General features: G+C 38.1%; 9 protein-coding genes across 9 annotated transcripts; all 9 read left to right on the forward strand.

The window, feature by feature from the left end:
• Positions 1-490: 490 nt before the first annotated feature.
• On the forward strand, positions 491-1,312 carry LSM04_005153 (uncharacterized protein; the record flags this gene model as incomplete). Its single annotated transcript, XM_067338402.1, has 1 exon — positions 491-1,312. One exon carries the CDS (start codon positions 491-493, stop codon positions 1,310-1,312), a length of 822 nt encoding a protein of 273 aa, XP_067193740.1.
• A 368-nt stretch (positions 1,313-1,680) lies between these two features.
• On the forward strand, positions 1,681-2,976 carry LSM04_004088 (uncharacterized protein; the record flags this gene model as incomplete). The annotated part of the gene is made up of 1 exon (XM_067338403.1): positions 1,681-2,976. The coding sequence occupies one exon, from the start codon at positions 1,681-1,683 to the stop codon at positions 2,974-2,976; it is 1,296 nt and encodes a 431-aa protein (XP_067193723.1).
• A 782-nt stretch (positions 2,977-3,758) lies between these two features.
• On the forward strand, positions 3,759-5,294 carry LSM04_001247 (uncharacterized protein; the record flags this gene model as incomplete). The annotated part of the gene is made up of 1 exon (XM_067338404.1): positions 3,759-5,294. One exon carries the CDS (start codon positions 3,759-3,761, stop codon positions 5,292-5,294), a length of 1,536 nt encoding a protein of 511 aa, XP_067193660.1.
• Positions 5,295-6,130: 836 nt separating this feature from the next.
• On the forward strand, positions 6,131-10,990 carry LSM04_004965 (Adenosine/AMP deaminase domain; the record flags this gene model as incomplete). Its single annotated transcript, XM_067338405.1, has 2 exons — positions 6,131-6,470; positions 6,594-10,990. 2 exons carry the CDS (start codon positions 6,131-6,133, stop codon positions 10,988-10,990), a joined length of 4,737 nt encoding a protein of 1,578 aa, XP_067193736.1.
• A 778-nt stretch (positions 10,991-11,768) lies between these two features.
• Positions 11,769-13,655, forward strand: LSM04_009703 (uncharacterized protein; the record flags this gene model as incomplete). The annotated part of the gene is made up of 1 exon (XM_067338406.1): positions 11,769-13,655. The coding sequence occupies one exon, from the start codon at positions 11,769-11,771 to the stop codon at positions 13,653-13,655; it is 1,887 nt and encodes a 628-aa protein (XP_067193818.1).
• Positions 13,656-14,717: 1,062 nt separating this feature from the next.
• Positions 14,718-16,484, forward strand: LSM04_009045 (AAA ATPase; the record flags this gene model as incomplete). The annotated part of the gene is made up of 1 exon (XM_067338408.1): positions 14,718-16,484. One exon carries the CDS (start codon positions 14,718-14,720, stop codon positions 16,482-16,484), a length of 1,767 nt encoding a protein of 588 aa, XP_067193805.1.
• Positions 16,485-17,633: 1,149 nt separating this feature from the next.
• Positions 17,634-18,869, forward strand: LSM04_002306 (Actin family; the record flags this gene model as incomplete). The annotated part of the gene is made up of 1 exon (XM_067338409.1): positions 17,634-18,869. The coding sequence occupies one exon, from the start codon at positions 17,634-17,636 to the stop codon at positions 18,867-18,869; it is 1,236 nt and encodes a 411-aa protein (XP_067193681.1).
• A 633-nt stretch (positions 18,870-19,502) lies between these two features.
• LSM04_009713 (tRNA methyltransferase) lies at positions 19,503-21,575 on the forward strand (the record flags this gene model as incomplete). Its single annotated transcript, XM_067338410.1, has 1 exon — positions 19,503-21,575. The coding sequence occupies one exon, from the start codon at positions 19,503-19,505 to the stop codon at positions 21,573-21,575; it is 2,073 nt and encodes a 690-aa protein (XP_067193819.1).
• A 568-nt stretch (positions 21,576-22,143) lies between these two features.
• LSM04_001098 (Glycosyl transferase) lies at positions 22,144-22,971 on the forward strand (the record flags this gene model as incomplete). Its single annotated transcript, XM_067338411.1, has 1 exon — positions 22,144-22,971. The coding sequence occupies one exon, from the start codon at positions 22,144-22,146 to the stop codon at positions 22,969-22,971; it is 828 nt and encodes a 275-aa protein (XP_067193657.1).
• Positions 22,972-23,156: the final 185 nt, after the last annotated feature.

Consider the following 23,156-nt stretch of genomic DNA (forward strand, 5'->3'; position numbering starts at 1 on the left):
CTTTTTGATGTTGTTATTGTTGTTTTGATTTGCGTGATTGCCTATTGTCTATCGTTATTCTTCATATTCTGTTTTATTATTAGTTTCGGTGTTGTTTGATTGATTCTCTGTTTGTTCTTATTTATTATAGACTCCTACGATTTGAATGACCCCCGGATATGAAAGATATCAAAAGTAAATAAGAAGTTGCGATTTGTATTTTTTTTTCTTTCTAAATCAATACCAAACACCATATATGTATATTTTGTTCATGTGCTTGCGTGTATCCTTCTTTTTATTATCTGTTTATCTATCTGTTTTTCTTTTCTAATGTTTGTATATGACTATACCTTATTTTTTCTTATTTTCTCTATTTATATACTCTTTTTTTTCTTTGTTTTTTTGTTTCCCTTGTGTCTATTGAAAAGGTCTGCATTACGCATCGCATCTAATATGTATATTAACATAGAAATATATATACATATTAACAGAGAAAAAAAAGAAAATAAAAATGCGTTATCGGCAGCGCAATGTACAGGAATCAGAAAAGACGAAAGTAAAAAAGTTATTTGACTCCAATGACGCCTTAAGTACACAAGAACAGCAGGAAGTACTGAAGTATTTGGCCAACTCTCTCCGCTCAAGTGTTATGTTTCTGCGGGTTCTCGCCGTATTGCAGTTACTTCTCGCCATATTGTATATGTGTTTCTTAGCGGCGGGATATCCGTTGGTGTATGCCGTGTTTGATGATGACTCTCTGAGTCAAATACAACAAATACAACAATTCTTTACTACTAATAATAATAATAGTGATCCTAATACATCATCATCATTTAAACTCTTAACAAGAGAAGGAGCTGTGGCAATTGTATTAGCGTCTTTCTTTTTATTTGTGGGTGGTTTAGGTGTATTACGTGCCTGTCGCCGTACACTTTACCTCGATGTGGATCATCTCATTAATGATTCCCTAATAGTAACCACAAGCACAAGTTCTTCTTCTTTTTCCTTCCTATTATCATTACTTTGGCAGAAGAGTGATTGGCTGTTGGATTGGTGGTTTGTGGGCGACACACCGCGGCGACAATACACATTAGCCTTTCTCTCTATATGGCCGTGTGTGTATTGGCTGTATATAATGCATGTCTATCACACCCATTTAGCAGAGAAGGAAGGCGTATTCTTCACACCAGTCGATAATTGGATGGAATTGGTTTTAGTGCTATGGCAGCCATTCATGCATGTGATTATAGGGAAGATGCTCGCTTCTACAATTCATGGGAAGGAGGATCTCATTCGTCTGGCAAAGATGAGGTATCAATATGACAAATTGTAAATATCATACATGTAGTGGAGGATTTCTTTTTTGTTTTTTGCAGTGAGTGAGAGAGAGAGGTATCAGTGTTATTTCTAAAGAGGAAGTAATGGTACTCCTCTAATATGTTTGTTTGTTTGTGTTATATGTTTATTATTTTTTACTTTCCCTCTTTTTTTCTTGTTTGATGGCTAGTGTTCATCATCATCATGTTATTCTTTTTTCCATTATAGTTGTTGCTCTTACAACTATTATTTGTATATATTTATATTTATTATTTTCTCTTTATTATTACTTATTTATTCTTTATTCTTTTTCTCCATTTTTTCTAAAGGGAAGAAACAAAACGACGAGTGGTGAGAGGAGAAAACAGACATTTGAGAGGACAAATGGTGGAGTCAGGTGGTAGTGAAAAGAAACGAAATAACAACAAAACGCATGCGGGCAAAAAAGCACACAAACATCACAGCTTAAAGAAACATGAGGGAAAACGTAAAAAGCCATCCACTTTTTCGCATAAACGTGTGACTAATAATAATAATAATAATAATAATAATAATAATAATAATAATAATAATAATAATAATAATAATAAGGGTGGAGGCAGACGCCCAGGAGGATCAGGATCAGCAGTGGGAGATACGGAACGTTATGTTGTAGTGATTACAAATGTGGAGAATGACTTTGCCAAAGTACACCGAGAGGCCATTCCACTTTATTGCTGTCTTAATGAACAGTACAATCGTTCACATCCATCAACAACATCAACTTCATCAACATTATGTGGTGGTGGTACCAATTCCTCTTCTTCTTGTTGTTTAGATGAAACAAAAACAAAAGAAATGAAAAGACGGCAGTGTCGTTATTCCGTTATTCCGCGAACAGAGACCCGTTCGGTGGAAGTGGCGGTGTACGGTAAAGCGGATGGTGATGTTTCAAGTGTGTTTCTCCCTGTTCGTACTACTACGAATATGAATAATACTATCAGTACTAGCAATAATAATAATAATAATAATAATAATAATAATAATAATAATAATAATGAGACGAAGGTGAATACGTGTAAAGATACAGCAACAATAAATAATGAGAATAATGAAGATAATCCCCTGATTGAGTGTGTGAAGCCTCCTGTGGGAAGTGATACACTCTTTGCCACACTGGAAGATATGACGATGGCCCTTCGGCACAAACCCTACTTTACACATCCACCAAAGTTTTTATTGAATATCGCAGGTAAAGAAGATGGGGATGTGTTGGTAAAAGAGTCTAAACGAAGTAAGAGAAATAAAGCAAAACAACGGACCGATAATGAGGAAAGTGAGGATGATGATAATGAAAAGAAACATGTAAAGAAGAGTGATGATATGGGGAACTCACATCATCTCCGCCAGACTGCCGTTCGACAGGCGGATATGATCACAGCTGTAGCCACCACATCTGTACGGATGAGTACAAAAGAGATTCAATATCAATTATGTGATATTCCCGGTTTTATCACATGTTGGATGTTATATCCACAGCACTTCCGCCTTGTGTTTGCAAGCAAATCAGCACTATTTAAAGCCAAACAATTACTTGATCAGTTCGCGGTGGACGGTAATGTGCGGGTGGCTCTCACACTGGGCGATGGTGCAGCGAAAGAGTTTACGGCATACATCACCGCACAGGAGGAGACTGCGTGAATGGCATTATGAAAAAAAGGAGAAAAATAAAATAGTTTCTTTCTCCTATATATATATATATATATATATATATATATATATATATATATATATATATATATATATATATGGATGTGTGTGTTTTTGTTTAGGTCCTGTTTCTCTCTCTCTCTCTCTCTCTCTCTCCCTCTATCTATCTATGTGTTTGTGTGAGAGAGAGTCATTACAGGTATACATGAGTGATGGATAAGAACGTTTAACGAGCGAAGTGGTGGTGACTTCCACTTTTTTTCCTCCTTACATTCTTTTTTGTATGATTCTTTTTTCTCTTTTCTTATTTCTTTTTATTGTTGTTGTATTCTTTTTTTTTGTCGTTGTCGTTGTTATTGTTTGGTTGTTATTGCTCACAGTTGAGCGTGTAAACTGACGAAAGGAAAAAAAGAAAAAAAAAAGAATATCAAAAAGAAGTTGTGAGGATGGAAAGGTAAATGAAAGTAAAAAAAATATAAAACCCTGTACTACTCTACACACCACAGACCATCTGTCATTTGTTGTAGATTAATGTTTTTTTTTTCATTATTATTGCTATTCTGTTATTTTTTTCTAATCTCATTATTATTTTTCTCTTTCTTCGTTGTGAATTCTCACTCGCACCTCAATCCAATTGTCTTGTTGACGGTACAAATAGTCCTAACATACCACCGGTACAAAGGACCTCCACTTCCTCAGAATTATATATATATATATAATATACCAATTTAAGAGAGGAAGCAAGAATAATAATAATAAAAAAGAAAGAAAAGATGGCAAGACGGCAGCGTGTGCCGCGCCACAAGGAACATCGGCGAAAACGCAATAAAAATCCCAAATTGTCTCCTTTTCAACGTGAGCAACAACGTGCAAAACTCGCCAATCAACCACCTATTGCATCTATTAAAGGTAGCCAACGTGATTACCCCGTCAGTCAGAGAGGGGTGATACAGTATCTCATGGCCAAACGTGAACGACAGATGGAGAAAAAGCGGCTGCGAGAAGAGGCCGCAGCAGCAGAGGAAATGGAAAAAGAAGAAAGAGAAACCAAAATGGAATTCACAGAAAATGATGTTGAAAGTAACACAGCATTAGATACAGACAATGTAAGTTGTGGTTCATCTCCTACTTCAGACTCGCCTCTTCACGAGGAAGAGGAAGACGAAAAGGAGATCCCTAAGAAAAAGAAGAAAGAATCACTTATTAAAAAGAAGAAACACCGAGAAGATAAAATCAATTCGGACGAATCCTTAGTTCCACCATCTGTCTCAAAGAAAAGTAAAAAAGACCGTACTGTTCAATCCAAGATAACGAAAACCGCACAAAAACCGGCAAGAGAAGTGATAACACTAAATGAACAATTCGCCGCCGCTTTAGCGCCCCCAATTGCGGCCTTTCGCACCCACGCCGACAGTCAAAATGCGGGTGTTTGGCAGCAGGAGAAGAGTGCGCAGGTCGTTATTGCGAAGAAAAAGGAGAAGAAACACCGTAAGAAGGTAGAGGCAAGACGTGAACGTGTACGACAGATGTTATTGGAGACGGAAAAACAATTGCAGGATGAGTTACTTCTCACCAAAACGGGGAAAAAGCGAAGGCGGGAGAAATCTGTGGATGCCAAGGATGCCGCCTTTGAGAGAAAATTAATACAAATGCAAAAGGAAAAGGCAGCGAGGGAGGCATTAGAGAAACGAGAGGCAGCAAAGGTAAAACAAAAGGAAGAGGAAAATGGTACAAGCAGTAAACGGGCGAATCGTCGTAAACGAATTTCCTTTGCCGATAACGATGATAAAGATAATGGAGCGGATGCCCCGCATAGGGCCATGCGTTATCCAAATGATAAAGGAACTCGCAAACCGAGTGAGTTCTATGAATTGGTGGATGTTGTTCGCTACGGGGAACGTGTGGAGGCACCGCCGGTGTTTGATGCTGTGCCCCGCCACGATGCCTCCATCACACGTTTAGCCCAGCGATTGGAATATGCAACGAAAAGTACTAGTAACCAAAAGGGTTCTATTTCTAATATTAATAGTACTAATGTTGGCCCATCATCTTCAAAGGCAGAGCGATTAAAACTACTTTCATCCGTTGGTGAAATTGGAGAGCAGAAGCGATTGGAACGTCTTGGCCTCACACCTCTTGCTACTGCTGGTATTAATAACACTACGGGTAGATCCGTGAAACTATCTAAAGAAGAAGAGATGCGGCGATTGCGTGAAGGTGTTATGGAAGCATACCGTCGTCATAGAAGAGCAGAAGTGGTATCACGGAAAGGAGTAGACATGCAACACCAATTTCCACTGTTCTCGTAAAGAGAATATATATATATATATATAAAGAAGGCAATAGTTTATTTGCCGAACCTTGTCCTCTCACAATACACTGATACGCTATACTGCTTGTTACGCTTTCTGAACTCACTGTGATGGATTTGTTTTGTTTCGTTTTGTCCTAGTTGGTTTTGGTGTTGATGATGATTTGTGAGTCCCTTATTGGAAAGAGAAAGGGGAGAGTCGGATCTCTTTTGTGGGATTTTTCTTTCTTGAAAAGCATTCATGTGAATGTAAGTGTAAGTGATTGTGTGGAATCTCTGCAGAAGAGATCTTGTAAAGAAGTGAATTGTTTCTAAACCGCTTAATCGGTTCAAACCGTGCATATTAAAAGAAAAAGAATGAAAAGGTAAGTAAAAAACAAAGGGAAGCTGAGAAAAGGAAAAAATTATTAGTAGTAGCCTATTTCGTTTTATCTATTGTGTTATGATATTTATAATATTTATACTAAATCGATGTTTTTTTCTTTTTCATTCTTTTTCTTGGGGGGTTATTCTATCTATATTGCGGGGGAAAAGGAAGTAAAAAATAGGTATTATATTATTATTATTATTATTATTATTATTATTATTATTATTATTATTATTATTATTATTATTATTATTATTATTATTAACAGAACAAAACAAAAAAAAACAACCGTTATACCACAAATATCGGAGGACGGTGGGGTCCATTTGGAAAGAAGAAGGTTTGAAAAGTAAAAGGAAAAAAAAGAGTTTATTAAGGGAGAGTAAAGAGATTGGAGAACCAAGCAAATAAAAAAAAAGCGATTAAATAAAAAAATAAAATAAAACAAGAAACGAGAAATAAAGTAAATGGAAACCCAGTGGCATGAAGTGATTATTCAAAACGATGAGGGTGATCGCTCCTTTGCGAAGGCCGCACCATTAATTATTGAGGCACTGCAGTTATTAGCCTCTGTACAGGCATTACCACTCGCACTGCGTACAGCCTGTCGTGAATCAGAGCTCTCGCATGCGAATGATACACATATTGTTTACCGAAAGGCATTGGAAGAAGTACGGGCTTTGCATAGTACTTTATCTACTGTTTTAGATTCAGTGTATGGCAGTTTCTTGCATCTGCAAACCACAGAGTTTCTCTCTGAACAGAATCAGAGACAGCGACAGTCATCATCATCATCTCGCTGTAATAGTAATAATAGTAGTAATAATAATAATAATAATAATAATAATAATAATAATAATAATAATAATAATAATGGTAGTGGTATTAAAAGAGATATGAATGATACGAATACATTAATTCGATGTCAAGATGGATTAATAGTTCCGCATGAATTACACATGGATACATTTCTAGCATCCCAGTCTGCCTTTAAATATAAGGTGTTTCGTCTCCAGTTTGTTCGATTGTGTCAGTTAATGTCAAATGTCGAACTCTTCTCAGCGTGTGAGCCACGAATTAGAGTTTTACAATGCCGTTATCGTCTTCATCGTGCGTTTAATGGAACACGTGAGGATCAATTTCACCCAACACTTGGAGCTGGTGGATTTCGCCACGCACCTAAAGTAGATCTACGTCGTATTAATACCTGTATGTCCTCTACTACATTAGTGGGTTTTATGGAGCAGCTGTTAAGAAATGAACCAAATCTTTTACTTTCCAGGCGTGGTAGGTTAGGAAATACACAAAAGAAGCTACGGGCTGAACGGGATGATGTGCCGAAAACAGAAGATAATGATAATGGAAATGTCTCTAATAATAATAAGGGAAATGATAATAATAAGGAAGAGGAAGAAGAAGGTCGTGGTTGTACACTAAAAGATATGGCCGATGCCTTTTTTGGTCCTTTTATACAACCAGAAGAACGATACTTCACCTCTGATGGATTAGGACTTCATCCAAACTATACAGAAACAAGGGAACGGGTATTCGATTTATTTGATAATGGTATGACTTCTTCACAACCTGTTGTTGCTAATGCTATACCACTTCTTCGCGAATTTCTTGATATTCATGGTGGAAATAATGGGGAACTACTCGCACGATTGGTCATTCCAATGCTTTCACGAATAGCTGTTGGTGAAAATAATTTTCTACAATTGGAGTTTACCATCACTGGTAGACTCACTGGAGAAATACACGATATCGCCTCATGGTGTGTTCGTAGTGGAATTATAGCCACTGAAAATGTTCAACTCGCATTAAGAATTTTACATCAACCACTTTCAGCTAGTGATACGAATTGTACCGCTAAGAATATGGAAGATGTACTAAAAAATATTTTTTCACCTATTTGGATGACTATTTTAAAACCGCAAGCCTATCCTGAGATGGTGAAATTCCTCAAGCATCTCGTTTCTATAGCTATATCTGTGAGTGTTGCTGCAGAAGTACAGGAAATGCCCGTAGAAAATGATCCCAAGATATATTCTGTAGAAAGTGGTATTGTACCACCAGATGCTTTCTTTATATATCATATTTGGCGTAATATTCAAGTATTAAACTGTATGGCAACAACACATGTATTTTTTTCCTCACCAAAGAAGGAAACCTCATCAACGGAATCTGTAAATTTCACTACTAGTAGTACTAATACTAATACTAGTACTAAAACTACAATAGATGGAGAATCTGATGCCGCTCGATTTTTCTTACCCAATCGTTCATTATTTCTTCATTCTTCTCCCGTTATAGTACGGCCATTACTTTTTCGATTACATGCATCACCCACGACCAAGAACTCTTTTGTGGAAAGTGTTATGGGACTTCTTGTAGCGGATGAAGTAGTGAATCCCGTTGAAGTTTTCTCTTGGAGTCCATTAGCGTATATGTATTACTTAACTCAGCGTAGTATATTGTTAACTCCATCTCGAAATCAGCATGTGGCACGTGATACCGTACTTCAACGAGCTATTTCTTTTCTTGTTGAAACCGGTTTAAATGGTTCTATTGCTACTCTTGATCCATTATATTATCATGCTAGTGATAATGCCTTACATGAAGAGTTTATTAGTTTACAGAAATCTTCTCACCTCACTATTCCAGATATGACCGAGTTATGTTTACACTCTATAGAAGGTTCTAATTTAAGTATAAGTAAGAAACATAAATTACTTGGTGGTCCCTGGGATAAAGTACGTGCACGATTTAATGAATTTACAAAAACACAAGTAAATCCTTTACGATTACACTTTCGTGAGTCATCTCTAATTCATGAAATGAGTCTTTTATGTCGAAAGGGACTCACCGAAGGAGTTTTTCTTGATTCAGACGATAAAGATAGAGAAGAATGTACAAGTGTATTTTCAAGACTTGTGTTAGGGCAAAATACACTTTCCTCTAATACCACGTGGTTAATACCAACTGGATTAAAATGCTTCTCATTAGAATCCCAACGAAAGCTATTATGGCAGTTTTTTAGTTTTCCACCAGATATAGTTAAAGGAGATCCCGTTATAACTAGACGCTCCTATCATCACTTTGTAGATCGACAGATTAAATATCCACGTATTGTTATATCTGGACCTACCGTTCATGAGAAGAGTGAAGTGGCCCGAAGAGCAGCACAGGCGCTTATTAAACGTCAGTATTATAGAAGTTTTAACGTACACTTTGAACCTCCACTACCACCACTACTACAAGGGGCAGAAGCCATAAAAGGATTATCACTTGACTCACAACAAAAAGAAAAAGAACATCAAGAGAAGAAGCATAAACAAAATAATAATAATAATAATAATAATAATAATAATAATAATAATAAAGGGATAAATTCATCCTATCAATCATTTTCATCATATTTGAGTCAAAAAGAAAATATAATTATCCCAACGGTATTTCATTGTAACGATGGAGTTCGAGATGTAATAGTTCCTATGAAAGCAAATGATAGTACAAAAACATATTTTCGTCCTATTCCATCTTGGAAACAGTTTCAATCGGATGTGCGGAAACTACGTAGTATCTCAGCAGAATGTGATATGCAGGTATTTGCAAAAAAACGTCTTGGAATGCTGGAATGTAAATTTAATCTACACACAGCTCTTACAAATGATGATCGTGAACATCCAACGCATCAGTCATCTACTTTACGGGAAAAGGGAGACTTGTACAAGTGTGTAAAAGTAGATGTTCACTGTCATATGGCGGCAGGAATGACCGCAAAGGAACTTCTTCGTTTTATTAAACAAAAAGTACAAACAAATGCGGATGATGTTGTAAATGTTGAAACTGGAACAGGACGTCTTATTACACTTGGTGAGATGTTTGGTAAACTTCGAGCTCCAAAAATGATGAATACGGTTTTAAATATAGATGAACTTAGTGTGGCTTCATTAGAAGTAAAAGCAGGCAAAGATACTTTTAATCGATTTGATGAATTTAATGGACGTTATAGTCCTCTTGGTAATTCGACACTTCGTTCACTCTTTCTTAAGACAGAAAACTTTATGGGAGGACGTTATTTTGCTGAACTAATACGTGAAACATTTCATAGACAAGAGGAAGATGGATATACCTTTTCAGAATATCGACTTTCTATCTATGGAAGACATTATAATGAATGGGACAGATTAGCACGATGGTTTGTCTTACATGGTATGTCACACCCGACGAATCGATGGATGATACAAGTTCCCCGTTTATACTCTATTTATCGTAAAAATAATAATATCTCCTCCTTTGAAGAAATGTTATCTAATATATTTTTACCCCTTTGGGAGGCTTCCATACACCCTGAGGCACACCCATTTCTTAACTACTTTCTCGCCCATGTGAGTGGATTTGATAGTGTGGATAATGAGAGTGAACGGGAACCCGATGGACTTATTGAGATCCCACCCTCGCAATGGACCTGTAAAGAAAATCCACCATTTGTGTATTGGGTGTATTACATGTGGGCAAATATTACAACATTAAATCGTTATCGGGCCGCACGGGGTCTTTCAACATTTGCATTTCGACCTCATGCAGGTGAAAGTGGCGATCCTTATCATATGGCAGATGTGTTTTATATTGTAGATGGGGTTAATCATGGGATTAACCTTAAAGATTTACCCGTATTACAATACTTATACTATTTAACGCAAATACCACTTGGCATAACGCCACTTTCTAATAATGCACTATTTTGTAAATATCATGCGAATCCATTTCCAGTTTTTTTCCGTCGTGGACTTAATGTTGCACTTGCCACAGATGGCGCACTTACCTTTCACCACACAGAACAACCATTAATTGAGGAATACAGCACAGCCGCTAATTTCTGGAGTTTATCACTAGCAGATGTGTGTGAAATTGCCAAGAATAGTGTACTCATGTCGGGTTTCCCTTCCCATCAAAAGAAAAAGTGGTTGGGTGAACTTTACCTATTACGTAGTGCGGCTGGAAATGATGTGCGTCTCTCAAAATTACCCCAAACACGTTGTACATTTCGCTATGAAGTGTATATGGAGGAATTGAAATATCTGCAGACAAGAGCCGCTATTGATATACCGCTAAAACCCATCATGGACGCCCAACTGGAGGGATTGTATGTAATGGATACTGTTGGCCGTACACGGGAGGAGGTGATTGAACAAAATCTACGGGGTTTAACCGTCACTGCGGCTGAAAACGTACAACAGACACAAAAAGAAACAGAGACAGTACGTGCAAGTATAAATAGTCAAACAACGGGTACGTGTATTACGGCGCCTTCACGACTTTGAGAAACTTTTATTATTATTATTATTATTATTATTATTATTATTATTATTATTATTATTATTATTATTATTATTATTTAATTAGTTTATTTAAGTGTCCTCTATTGCTTATGAATTGCCTTTTTTTTTCTGTTATTCTTATTTTTGTGGATGTGATATTGATTAATGCTTTATGTTTTGTTTTTTGTTTTTGTTTTCATTTCTTTTTTGCATTCTTTCCTTCGTTCGTTTGCTACTATTTATGGTGTGTATTTTCCCACCAATCCTTTTTTCTGTTAATATTGCTTGTAAACCCACTTTGTTTGAGTGATTACTGTCGTTTTAGTGCAACACTTATTTTTTTTTTCTTTTTTCCTCTTTATTGTCACATATCGATAACAATAATAATAGATTGCTATAGGAGGGAAAAAGGACTAACGGAGTGTTTTTTTTTTAAGTAGAAGATTGAGGATAAAAAATAAAAGAAAGAAAAGAACCTATCCACGTTAATTCAAGGAGAGAAAAAAGAAAAAGGAAATACGAAGAAGCGTTTTTCTTGTTCTTCCTTTTTTCGCCTTTACGGACTTGGTTGAGAAGAGGAAAGAATCATCAAAGTAATATAAATCTCTGTATATTTAGAGGGATCCCCCTATATAAACACACGAACAAGCAAAAAAAAGGAAAAAAGAAAAAGGTGGTTAAGAGAATACGAAGAAAAAAAAGCAAAACGAAAAAGAAAGAAGAGTGATATATATATTTATATTTGTATTTATATTTATTTATTTATTTATTTGAAAGCCAAATGCGACGTCCTCCGGTGTTGTTTCCATCAATTATTAGCAATCATCGTAGTAATCGCGGTGCATTACGCCACGCTTTGTTAGCCTCCGCGTGGAGTGTTCCTGCAGCTGTTAGCGCCGTCGCTGAGAGTTGCCTCAGTCGATTACCCATCCCACTCTACACCAGCAGTAATAATAATAATAATAATAATAATAATAATAATAATAATAATAATAATAATAATAATAATATTCTTAACCATATTAATCGTAATCCACAGCATGGTGAAGACGGCAACCCCTCGGATGCATGTGAACACATTTATGCAGGAAAAAATGTAGTGGACTCCCATAGAACATTTCTCCGTAAAGGCCGAGAAGCCTCAACAACAACTACTACAACTACACCTCCTTCTTCTTCTGATGGAAGTCGACCTGCGGAATCACGAGAAGTGAATGAAGACTGGGGAACTTCAGCAGATGTGACGGCAAACACATTCTCTTCTGGTGGAAATAGTGCCCTGCAGGCCTTTTACCGCTGGTCGGAGAAAACAGGCAGTTGCACTCCACTGGAGTTTCTGCAGGGCGTACAGCAATCGTATTATGGATTGGGCGTTCTGCTCGGCACACTCGCAGAGGCCGTGCGACCGCAGACTCCACAGGCGAAGTCCGTTCCTCTTGGCGGCGCCATCACGCAGTTAAAGAGTTTGTTGGTAAAACAATACGGTGTTTCTCCCTCTGCTTTTACCATTCCAACGAATACTACTACTACTACTACTACTACTACTACTAATAATAATAATAATAATAATAATAATAATAATAATAATAATAATAATAATAATAATAATAATAATGGTACTAATAGTAGTAGAAGTAATAACAATACTAATACTACTAGCACGGATCAGAAGTTGGATAAGAAAGATTTGGAAGAGGGGGGGGGAGGGAATGTGGCGAAGATGGTTTCACAGGCACTTATGCAGGTGTTACCCATATCCGCTAACCTCGCGGAGGAACTTTATTATATTTGGAATAAACAACGAACATTTGAAGCGAACTTGTTTTGTGTTTCTGGTCCTACGGATTATATCTTGTCAACCAATATTGTTCTTTTTCATGAGTGTCATAAGGAGGAGGTGCATGTGGATGGGGATGGACCTTTTAGAATGGTGAGTGTTCCATTTCCATCTACACAAGGAAGACGCTCTGGGACAAAAATCTCTCCTAAGAACTTTAGAAGAGTAAAAAAGAATGGTATTAATACCAATACAAATCTAGCAGGTAGAGTAAATATTTCCACAAAGGAAGAAGAAGAAATGTCTACTACAAGTAACCCTTCTGTTACTTCTACAGCTACTGTGACTGCTGCTGCCAAAGATACGGATGATAAAAGTAACGATAATAATGGTACTCATAAGAGTTCTATTGAAACAGAAGAAAAAGAAGAAAACCAAGTAAAAGAGCAAACAATTATTACTTATAAAGGTAAACAACTGCCACCCATACCTGCTGATGCACTCGCATGTGTATTAGCAACTGTAGATGTAGTAACACCACCTCAGCGTTATGCTCCTACTTTTGATTGGTTTTATAAACGTATTACAGGATATGAGAATGAGTATGAGCGTATCGCAGCTGCGCGTATTTTTGCCATGTCAAACGCCCATCCCTTTGTGGTTCCTTTAGATTTTCTCTTATGGATGTTTACTGGACGTCATGTGGAGTTTATATGTAAGAATGGAATTTCAGCACAAATTGGTATTCCCAAAAATATTGGTGAATGTCCACCAGCAACACGTAAGATGATGTGCTTCTATATGGATGCAAATAGGCGATGGGTGCTCTCTGACCTTCTCATGGTAGATAGTGTCTTGACAACAATGCTACCTAGAGATGCTACGGCGTAGTTTAAACAAGAGAGAATACGAAATAAAAAAAAATATGATGATTATGATAATGATGATGGAGTTATACAAGCGGCCTTGTTGTGTGTGTGCGTGTGTGTGTTTTAATAGAACTGAATATGTAAGGGGATGACAGCATTAACGGGAGCAGCAAAAGCAGCAAAAGCGGGGGTAATAAAACGACTAAATCCCCTTTGGTACAAGAAGAGGTGGAATTTATAGGAGTTATAGCAAGATATAATTTGTATTTGGGAGTGTGTTTTTGTTGTTATTGTTTGTTTGTTTGTTTTCTTCATTCTTTGAAAGAAAAAAAAACACTCCCTGCATTTATTATTGTTATTATTATTATTATTATTATTATATCTCTATTAATCCTTTTGATTATCTCCCTCTTTCCGCGTGTGTGTTTCTTTTTCTTTTTTTACTCTTTTGTTTTATTTGTGCGTTTTAGTCTCTATGGGAGGATGTCATGGAGGAGGATGTGAAAAGTTTTATCTGCATTTTGTTTTCTTTCTTTTCTCTACCGATGGCGGTACAGTGAGGAAAGGTTTTTGTGTGGTTCCGCATAAATGTAATAAACTTACCACAATTCATTGATCCTCATATTACTGGTACTACATATTGTAGAAATATATATATTGGAGGTTCTGAATAATGAGGATCAACGAGAAGGAGTAGGGAGTCTGGAAAGTGACAGGTTGAACTTTTCTCTCTTTTCTTATATTATCATAGCTGCTCGTTTTGTTGTTTGCTATTCCCTGTTTTTGTTGTTATTATTATTATTATTATTATTATTATTTCCTATTGATATTATTCATTTATTTTTTTTTTTGGTACGTTTTTCGCTAACCCCACTGTTATTGCTCATTTTTTATTTGTTTGCCTTTTCCTTTTCTTTTGATCGTCTTATAATGGTTTGTTATTATTCAACAAATCCCCTAGTTTCTTCATATTGAAAGGAAAGCAAGAAATAATAATAGTAATATATATATATATTAATAAAGCTACGTTTATTTATTTGTTATTATTATTCTTTAGTACGAACTGGATAGGAGAAGTATTCAGATGCAACAGAAGAATCCTTCTCGTCTTCAACCTTTATCAAATGACCCGAATGGCTCCCCCGGTTCATCATTACAGGCGATTAAAATCCAACAAAAAGCACGTGAGGATGATGAAAGGGTACGTTTAAAGCGTGTAAAGGGAGCTATCGTACTAATTCTACAATTTTTACTCGATCAAGGATACACAGGAACACTGCAGATGCTTCAGCAGGAGAGTCGTGTATCTATGCAGCAGTTTTCTCCAGCAGATAATGTAGATCTCCTCTCTATTATTACAGAATATGAACAGTACTTTGAGTTTCGCTTCAATCGCCGACCCAAACTCTTTCGGGCGGTGGAAGGGGGAAATGATATTACAGGTGACATGTACGCTGGTGAGTGTATGGCGGTAAAACGACGTCCAAATGGGGGATCTGCCGGTTTACGGGCGAGACGTTCACCGGGAAATATCAATCTTAATAAGATAAACTACGCCAATGTGGGAAATCTGCAGGATGTTCCATCTAGTAGTGCGCAGGAAACACAGAAACCAACAGCAGGAGGAGGGGCTACTTCACCAGCACTGGCACGTGGTTTGGCACTCGCACAACGGCCAAAATCTCCACAATCGCCACAACGGCAACGAATTGGAAATAGTAATATTAATAATAATAATAATACTAATAATAATAATAATAATAATAATAACAAAAAGAAGGCTTTTGGTGTAGATGCTTCTGGAATAATGGAGGTTGCTGGATTACGACTGGATCCAGCAATGGATGCGAAAAACCCAGATAGTGCCCGACGTGAAGACGAAGAAACTTTTTTTGGTCGTGCATTAAAGCCACTTCCACGATTTCCTTCTGCAGAACTCCAAGATTTAGCTATGACGATACAACGAGATATTTTAGATGTAAATCCTAATGTTCGGTGGAATTCTATTGTTGCATTAGAAGAAGCAAAACGACTCCTTAAGGAGGCTGTAGTGATGCCCGTTAAATATCCAGAACTTTTTGCTGGTATTGTACGACCTTGGAAAGGTATTTTACTTTTTGGTCCTCCTGGGACTGGTAAAACTCTTCTTGCAAAGGCAGTAGCTACAGAGTGTAATACTACATTTTTTAATATTTCTGCATCTAGTGTTGTTTCAAAATGGCGTGGAGATAGTGAGAAACTTGTACGACTTCTCTTTGATTTGGCTGTTCACTATGCACCAAGTACTATTTTTATCGATGAAATAGATTCTCTCATGTCATCAAGATCTGGAGAAGGTATGCATGAAGGTTCACGTCGTATGAAGACAGAATTACTAGTACAGATGGATGGTTTATCCAAACGAAAAGGTGGAGAAGTGGTATTTGTACTTGCAGCAAGTAATGTACCATGGGATCTTGATACCGCCATGTTGCGTCGACTGGAAAAACGTATTCTAGTTGGATTACCAACACATGACGCAAGAGCCACCATGTTTCGACAAATTTTAATGCCTGCTGCGGACCCAAATCTTGATTGGAATGCTTGCGCAGATATCACAGAGGGAATGTCTGGTGCTGATATTGATGTGGTTTGTCGGGAGGCTATGATGAGGCCAATACGAATAATGATTGAAAAACTTGAGCGGGCCGGTAATCCGTCAGATTTGGGAAAAGGACCGTTAAAACGGCCAGCTGTAACCCTTGAAGATGTAAAAGCGAGTGTAGCCTGTACGCAAAGTAGTGTGCGGCAATCAGAATTGGAAAAGTATGATCAATGGTTAAAAAAATATGGTTCTGGTATTTCCTCTTAGAGGAAGGAGTTCTTGAGTATTGATTTAACTAAGAGGCTATTATTATTATTATTATTATTATTATTATTATTATTATTATTATTATTATTATTATTATTATTATTATTATTATTATTATTATTATTAGTGGTGGTGGTGGTGGTAAAAGAATATGATGTCGTAATAATACTTCCCTTGTGTGGAGGATATATCTCTCCTTTTTTTTTTTTTTGCGCTCTCGACATTAGTCACACAGAGTGATGGAGGGGTAAAAAAAAAAAAGAATGAAAGAGGGATGCGGTATTATTTTTCTTACTAGCTCTACTTGTTCTGAGTGTTGGTTTTTTTTTTCCCTTTTTTGTGGTGTTCGTATGTATTTCCGGGGGAAAAAAAGAAGGGTGGTATGAGAAATAATGATTAATTGCGCCATTGTGAAGGGTCTCATCTAGGGAAAGGGAGAGAGACGGAAGGATTGAGAGTAAATGAGTTTTGGACCTCATTTTTATTCTCTTTAGATTTACCTTTTCCTTTCCTCTATGTGCATTCGTTTTTTGTCTTTTTTTTCCTTTTTTTTTTTTTGATTTCACTCACTTTCTCTCGCTGTGGGTTATCATTCTAGATGTGTTTTACACTCTAGTGGTATTTGTAACATATACTTCAGATCTTGCACCTTCTCCATCGGCTACTCTTTTTCGATGTTTTCCTTTCTAAATTATTTACCTTGCTATGTTTTTTTTTCTTCCTTTTGCTTTTCTATTTGCTTTCTTCATAAGATTGGTCTCATTCTCTGTGAGATTAGTTTATAGTTTATACACTGTTACATGTGGTAATGTGCTTAATAATGTATTTCCTCTTTTCCTTTTTTTTTTCGGGGATGGAATCTGTGTGGGTTTATATAATTTCAACAGGCACATAGGTAGTAAAAGAAGACACAAAAAAGAAACAAAAAGAAGAACGCGTCTGGTTCCCATTCCCGTTCTTCTTTCCCTCTCTTTTTGCCATCATCATCTACTACTGCTTGCACGTGGGCCTATAAAAGAAAAAAAACACAATCACACACAGGATATATATATATATATATATACAAGAAAAAAGAAGACACACCAATAGAATAGACGGAAACGAAAAGCAAACAATACAATACAAAACGAAACACCCAATAAAAGAACGATGGATGCTGTGCGGGAACGTGTGCCGGTCGTTATCCTCGACGCCGGCTCCCACCGCATCCGGGCGGGTTACGCCGACGAAAAGGGCCCGCGCCTCGACATTCCCGCACTCGTCGGCCAACCGCGAAACCGCGGCGTCGCGATGGCGGCCGGGATGAACGAGTACGAAATCGGCGAGGAGGCGCTCGTCCGCCGCGGGATGCTTACCGTCGGCAGCCCCATCCACGACGGCCTCGTGGCGAACTGGGACCACATGGAGAAACTCTGGGGCCACGTCATGTTCTCCGAGCTGCGGGTCACGCCGGAGAGTCATTGCTTCGTCGTCCCGCAGGATGTCGCGGCCCCGGCGGAGCAGCGGGAACGTACACTCGAACTCATGATGGAGACATTTCACGTCCACTCGCTTTTTCTCGGCGCCGCCCCCGTGCTGAGTCTCTACGCCTACGGATGTACCACAGGCCTCGTGCTGGACAGTGGACGCGATCGCACGGTGGCGGTACCCGTGCATGAGGGATATGCTCTCGGCAGACACGCGGCCACCGCACCGGTTGCCGGCGCCGCACTCACCACACATCTCGCTAAATTATTACGGCGTGAAGGGTATAGTCTTGGTACACCACTAGAGATGGAGGTGCTTAACCGGGCAAAGGAGGATTTATGCTATGTGCGACAGGTAGACTTTAGTGGGAGTGAAAATCGAGATGGGGTGATGGGATCACATAACACAGAAGTAACAGTTTCAGAGGAGGTATTTTATCTACCAGATGGAAATGCTATTCCGTTAGGAGAGCATCGACATCTAACCACAGAGGTTCTCTTTAATTTTGGTATTCTTGGCAAAGAGTATATACCCAAATCGCATTATATGACAGAACTTGGAGATGTTTTTTTACCATCCTTTCCTATGGGGATTAGTTGGCTACCTTTTGCGGCTATTAATAATTGTCATTCCGAAATGCGAGCGGCACTCTTTGCAAACATAGTACTAGCTGGAGGAAATGTCTCCTTCCCGGGAACACGAGAACGCATTGAAGCTGAGGTAACACAATTGTATAGGGAGACACACGCTAGTGAAGCTGTAACACCAATCTGTGTACATGATGTAGACTGCCGCGTTTATAGTACCTGGCTTGGTGGTTCCATGCTCGCACGTACTTCTATGTTTCCACATTTGACTGTTTCACGTCAGGAGTACGAAGAGCAGGGACATCGTGTAGTGCATTGTAAGTGTCAGTAGTAATCTAGTGTGGTTAGTTTTACAGATATATATATATATATATATATATATATATTTGTATCATACAAATACGTATGGTTTCTCACAGTATTTTATTGCTCTTTTCTTAACGAAGGCAGTAAAAGATGAGGAAAAAAGGTGATGTGAGGGAGGAAGAGTAGGAGGGAACTGTAGGAGGAACAGAGAGAGGGTAGAGGTATTACTGCATGATGTTGTAATGGAAAGGAATAATAAGAAGAAAAGCTACGGAAGTGGAAGCCGATTGATGAATATGTTGCTGTTGTTACTGTTACTTTGTTTGCCTGTGTACCGTTCTCTTCCTAAAATACACAAAAAAATATGTACCAAAGATGCTGAAATTGAAATTATTTTCTGGAAAGAAAGCAATATTAAATGAAAGTGTGATTGCTTATATCGTGTTTTTTTTTTTTTTGGTTGTTGTTTGTCTATCGGCTTACGTTAGTTATTAAATTTAATGTACTTTGCTGCAATAATTTTTTTTCTTTTCTTTTGGAGTGTAATCTTGAAGGCAAGGATTTGTTGCTGTTTAAAAAAGAATAAAAGAAAAGGATAAAGAAATTAATGTTAACTTCTCTTCCTGATTCTAATGTTGATCCTCACCCTTCTGCGACTATGCGTTCTGGACTTTTCGGTACGGATGTTTTTGCAAAGGAAACACCGTCTGGATTTGAAAGAATAACTGAAGGAACTGCAGTTGTTTTGTTTCCACCCGCAGCCGTAAAGATTGCGTCATCAAGTCGACAAGTAAAGGAGAAAGAAGAAGAAAACAAGAATGGTAATTTGTATATCCATGATGAAAATGAAAATGATGATGGTCAGGCTGTCTTTTATAATCCTGCACAAGTTGTGAATCGGGATTTAAGCGTGTGTGCGTTGGCTTGTTTTTCACATTTACGTAAAAGTGAACCACGACGAAAAGGAGGCACACGTAATGGTATAACAATTCTTGAAGCCCTTAGCGCAACAGGACTTCGTGCTATTCGTTACTATAAAGAGATTCCAGGAGTACGTTATATTATAGCCAATGACCTTGACCCCGATGCTGTGGAGTGTATTCGTCGAAATTGCGAGTTCAACGGAGTTCCATGTGTTCGAGCAACATTGGAAGAAAACTTTCCATCTGATAAGATTTCTGTGGATGAGGAAAGTGGCACTATATTAAGTGGAGGAGCTGTTATTCCAAACTTGGATGATGCGAATGATTTGATGTTTCGTCTGGCAATAAATCCCACTGTGTATACTGGACGACGTCTATGTGTAGTTTCCCAGACTAATTCGAATAATAATAATAATAATAATATCCCTGGTGTTGAGCCATTGCTTCAACAAGAGTTAGTCGATGTTGTAGATCTCGATCCATATGGTTCGGCCTCTCCTTTTCTTGACGCTGCGATGCGGTGTATAAAAGAGGGAGGACTCATGCTCGTCACAAGCACTGATAGTGCTATTCTCTGTGGAAACCATCCAGACACGTGTCACGTTAAGTATAACTCTATCCCATTAAAGAATGCCGCATGTCATGAAATGGCTGTTCGAATTCTTCTCGCCGCTATTGAACGGGTTGCGAACAAACACCGCAAGTATATTGTTCCGTTGCTTTCTCTTCATATCGACTTTTATGTACGATGCTTTTTCCGAGTATATACACAGCCTGCAGAGGCAAAGCTTGCTTCCTGCAAGTTGGGTTACCTTCTCCAGTGTAGTCATTGTCCAGCATACTGGGTGCGTCCAATGGGTGTGGCTCGTGTGCGGGCCAGTAAACGGGCAAGAAAGCAGGATACATCTCAGAAAAAAGATAAAGGTATCACGGAAGATAATACTGATAATAATAATAATAATAATAATAATAATAATAATAATAATAATAATAATAATAATAATAATATGGATGGAAAAGAAACTAGATGCAAAGCGGATGTATTGGGTAGAGAAACATTTCCTACACCGCCTTCACGACAGGATAACCCTAAAATTACATGTTGTAGTTTGCAGAACATGTTGCCATCTGTGAACTCCCGTTGTTGTACTGTATGTGGAGCATTTATGAGTATTTCAGGACCCATTTATGCTGCGGTAACGCAAAATGTTTCATTTCTCACACAACTCTTACAAGAAATTGAAGAGCGAGGGCGTGCCGAACAAATTACATCAGAAGCTCGTGTATCTGGTTTGGTACGATTGGCAATGGAAGAACTTCCAGACACTCCATTATTTTATCAACTTCCAGATATTGCATCCTTTGTACGGGTACGGTGTCCTCCTACACCACTCTTTGTTGGCGCTTTGGCCCGAATGGGTTATCGATGTAGTCAAGTGCATTGTTCGCCTTCTGGTATTAAGACAGATTGTCCGCCTGATGTGTTGGTGCGTGTGATGCTGCAATGGAGAGAGGAACAACAACTACTGGAGGAAAAGGAAACGGAGACGACTGCCGTTTCTGAAGTTGGTGTCGCTGTTAATAATAATAATAGTGCTTCTGCAGTGTTGGGAACGGAAAACGCAAAGAAGCATGTGGGAGTGGGTGTGCGAGTTCCATTAGTGACTGCCATGTTAGAAGCCGATTTTTCATACGATAAACAGTTTGACTTCCGCGGCTCTGTAACAGGTGTGGCGAAGTTTATTCCCAATGCACCTAATTGGGGGCCCAAGCGACGACACCAAGGTGCTATGCGTGAAGATGAATAGGGTGTAATGATGAAATACTATGAAATGATGAGAGAAAAAGAAAGAAACAAAAGAGAGAAAAGTGTGTTAAGCAAAACTCGTTTAAAAATATGAGAAGCACTATTTCTTTTTTTTATTTCTTTCCTTCTTATTTATCTTGTTGTTCTTGTTATTCTTCTGGTGGTGGTAGTTCTGTGTGGAATTGATTCGCTGAAACTATACATGGAAAAATCATTGCTTTTTCTGTGTGTTTGTGTGTCTGTGAGCGTGAGATAAATCTAATGATGAGAGTTCGGAATGGAGAAATATTGTTATACATTGCTACTCATTATTCATCTTGTTACTCCTTTTTTTCTTTTCTTATCTTTCCTTTTACAAATGGTATATTACAAAGCAGGACGAAAATAAAGTAAAAGGTAATACTAAGAGAGAGGGAGCGAGATTACAACAATCTTGACAAGTAAAGAACAAAGCAAAAAAAAAAATAAAATAAAATAATAATAATAATAGTAGTAGTAGTAGTAGTAATAAAGAAAGGAAGATTCAGCCATTGTAAAGCACCTGATAGTTTCTGTTTTTTTCCTAATTAATGCTGCGTCCATCTGTGTGGCGACGTAACATCTTTGATGCCTGTTATGTTCTGAATTTAGATCATCGTACAGACCGTTGGGCCCATGTGCGTCGTCAAATTGACCGTGCGAAGATTAATACTTTTCTACGTCCCCCAGCCAAAGTCACACGTATAAGTGGTATTGATGGAAAAACATTAGATATTGAAGCTTTACACAAAACTGGCGTTATCACGGAACTTGGATATAATCGTTTTCGTCTTCCACTAGAAGAAAAACTATTCGGAATGGATCTCACTCCTGGTGCTATTGGATGTGCCTTGGGTCATCGAAAGATATGGGAAATGATTGTCGCCGAACGGCGCGAATGTGCCCTCGTCCTGGAAGATGATGTGGAGTTTCACCACAAGTTTAGTCGACTTCTTCGTTCTTTGTGGTCTCATATTCCCGCCGATTGGGGCATTGTGCATCTCGGCGGTCTCGATCTCTTAGCGGGCGGCAAACCCCCACGGCCGTTTATTAGCGACGGTGTACGTTTGGCGTATCAAGGCCATCGTGAATTGACGGCGTATGTTTTGCATCATCGTGCGGCGCAACGTTGCTTAGAGTTGTCGGTGCCCATGACGTGGCAGGTGGATACACATATTAGTAGTAACTTTGCAGAGGATCCAGTGGCGCAGGATAAGTATATTGCAGATCCAAAGATGTATGTGTTTCAACCGTCGTTGGCTATTCAGATTACGTCGTTAGGGACGGATGTGCAGAAACGTCCATCGGATAATCCAGCAATGGAAGATGCCGCAAGGCGTATGCGGGAGTTTGTTGCTGGAGAGACATCTGTGCGTTGATAATGATAATGATAATGCTGAATTATTATTATTATTATTATTATTATTATTATTATTATTATTATTATTTGTTGTTATTTTTCTTCTTGTTATTGTTGTGTCCGTTGTATTCCGCCGTATTTTCTCTCGTTCTTATTTGCTCTTATGGAATGTCTTCTACATGATACACATTGGATATAAGTGGA

The sequence above is a fragment of the Trypanosoma melophagium genome, assembly GCF_022059095.1.
Source record: "Trypanosoma melophagium isolate St. Kilda chromosome Unknown ctg15segment0, whole genome shotgun sequence".
In the NCBI taxonomy this organism is placed as follows: domain Eukaryota; phylum Euglenozoa; class Kinetoplastea; order Trypanosomatida; family Trypanosomatidae; genus Trypanosoma; species Trypanosoma melophagium.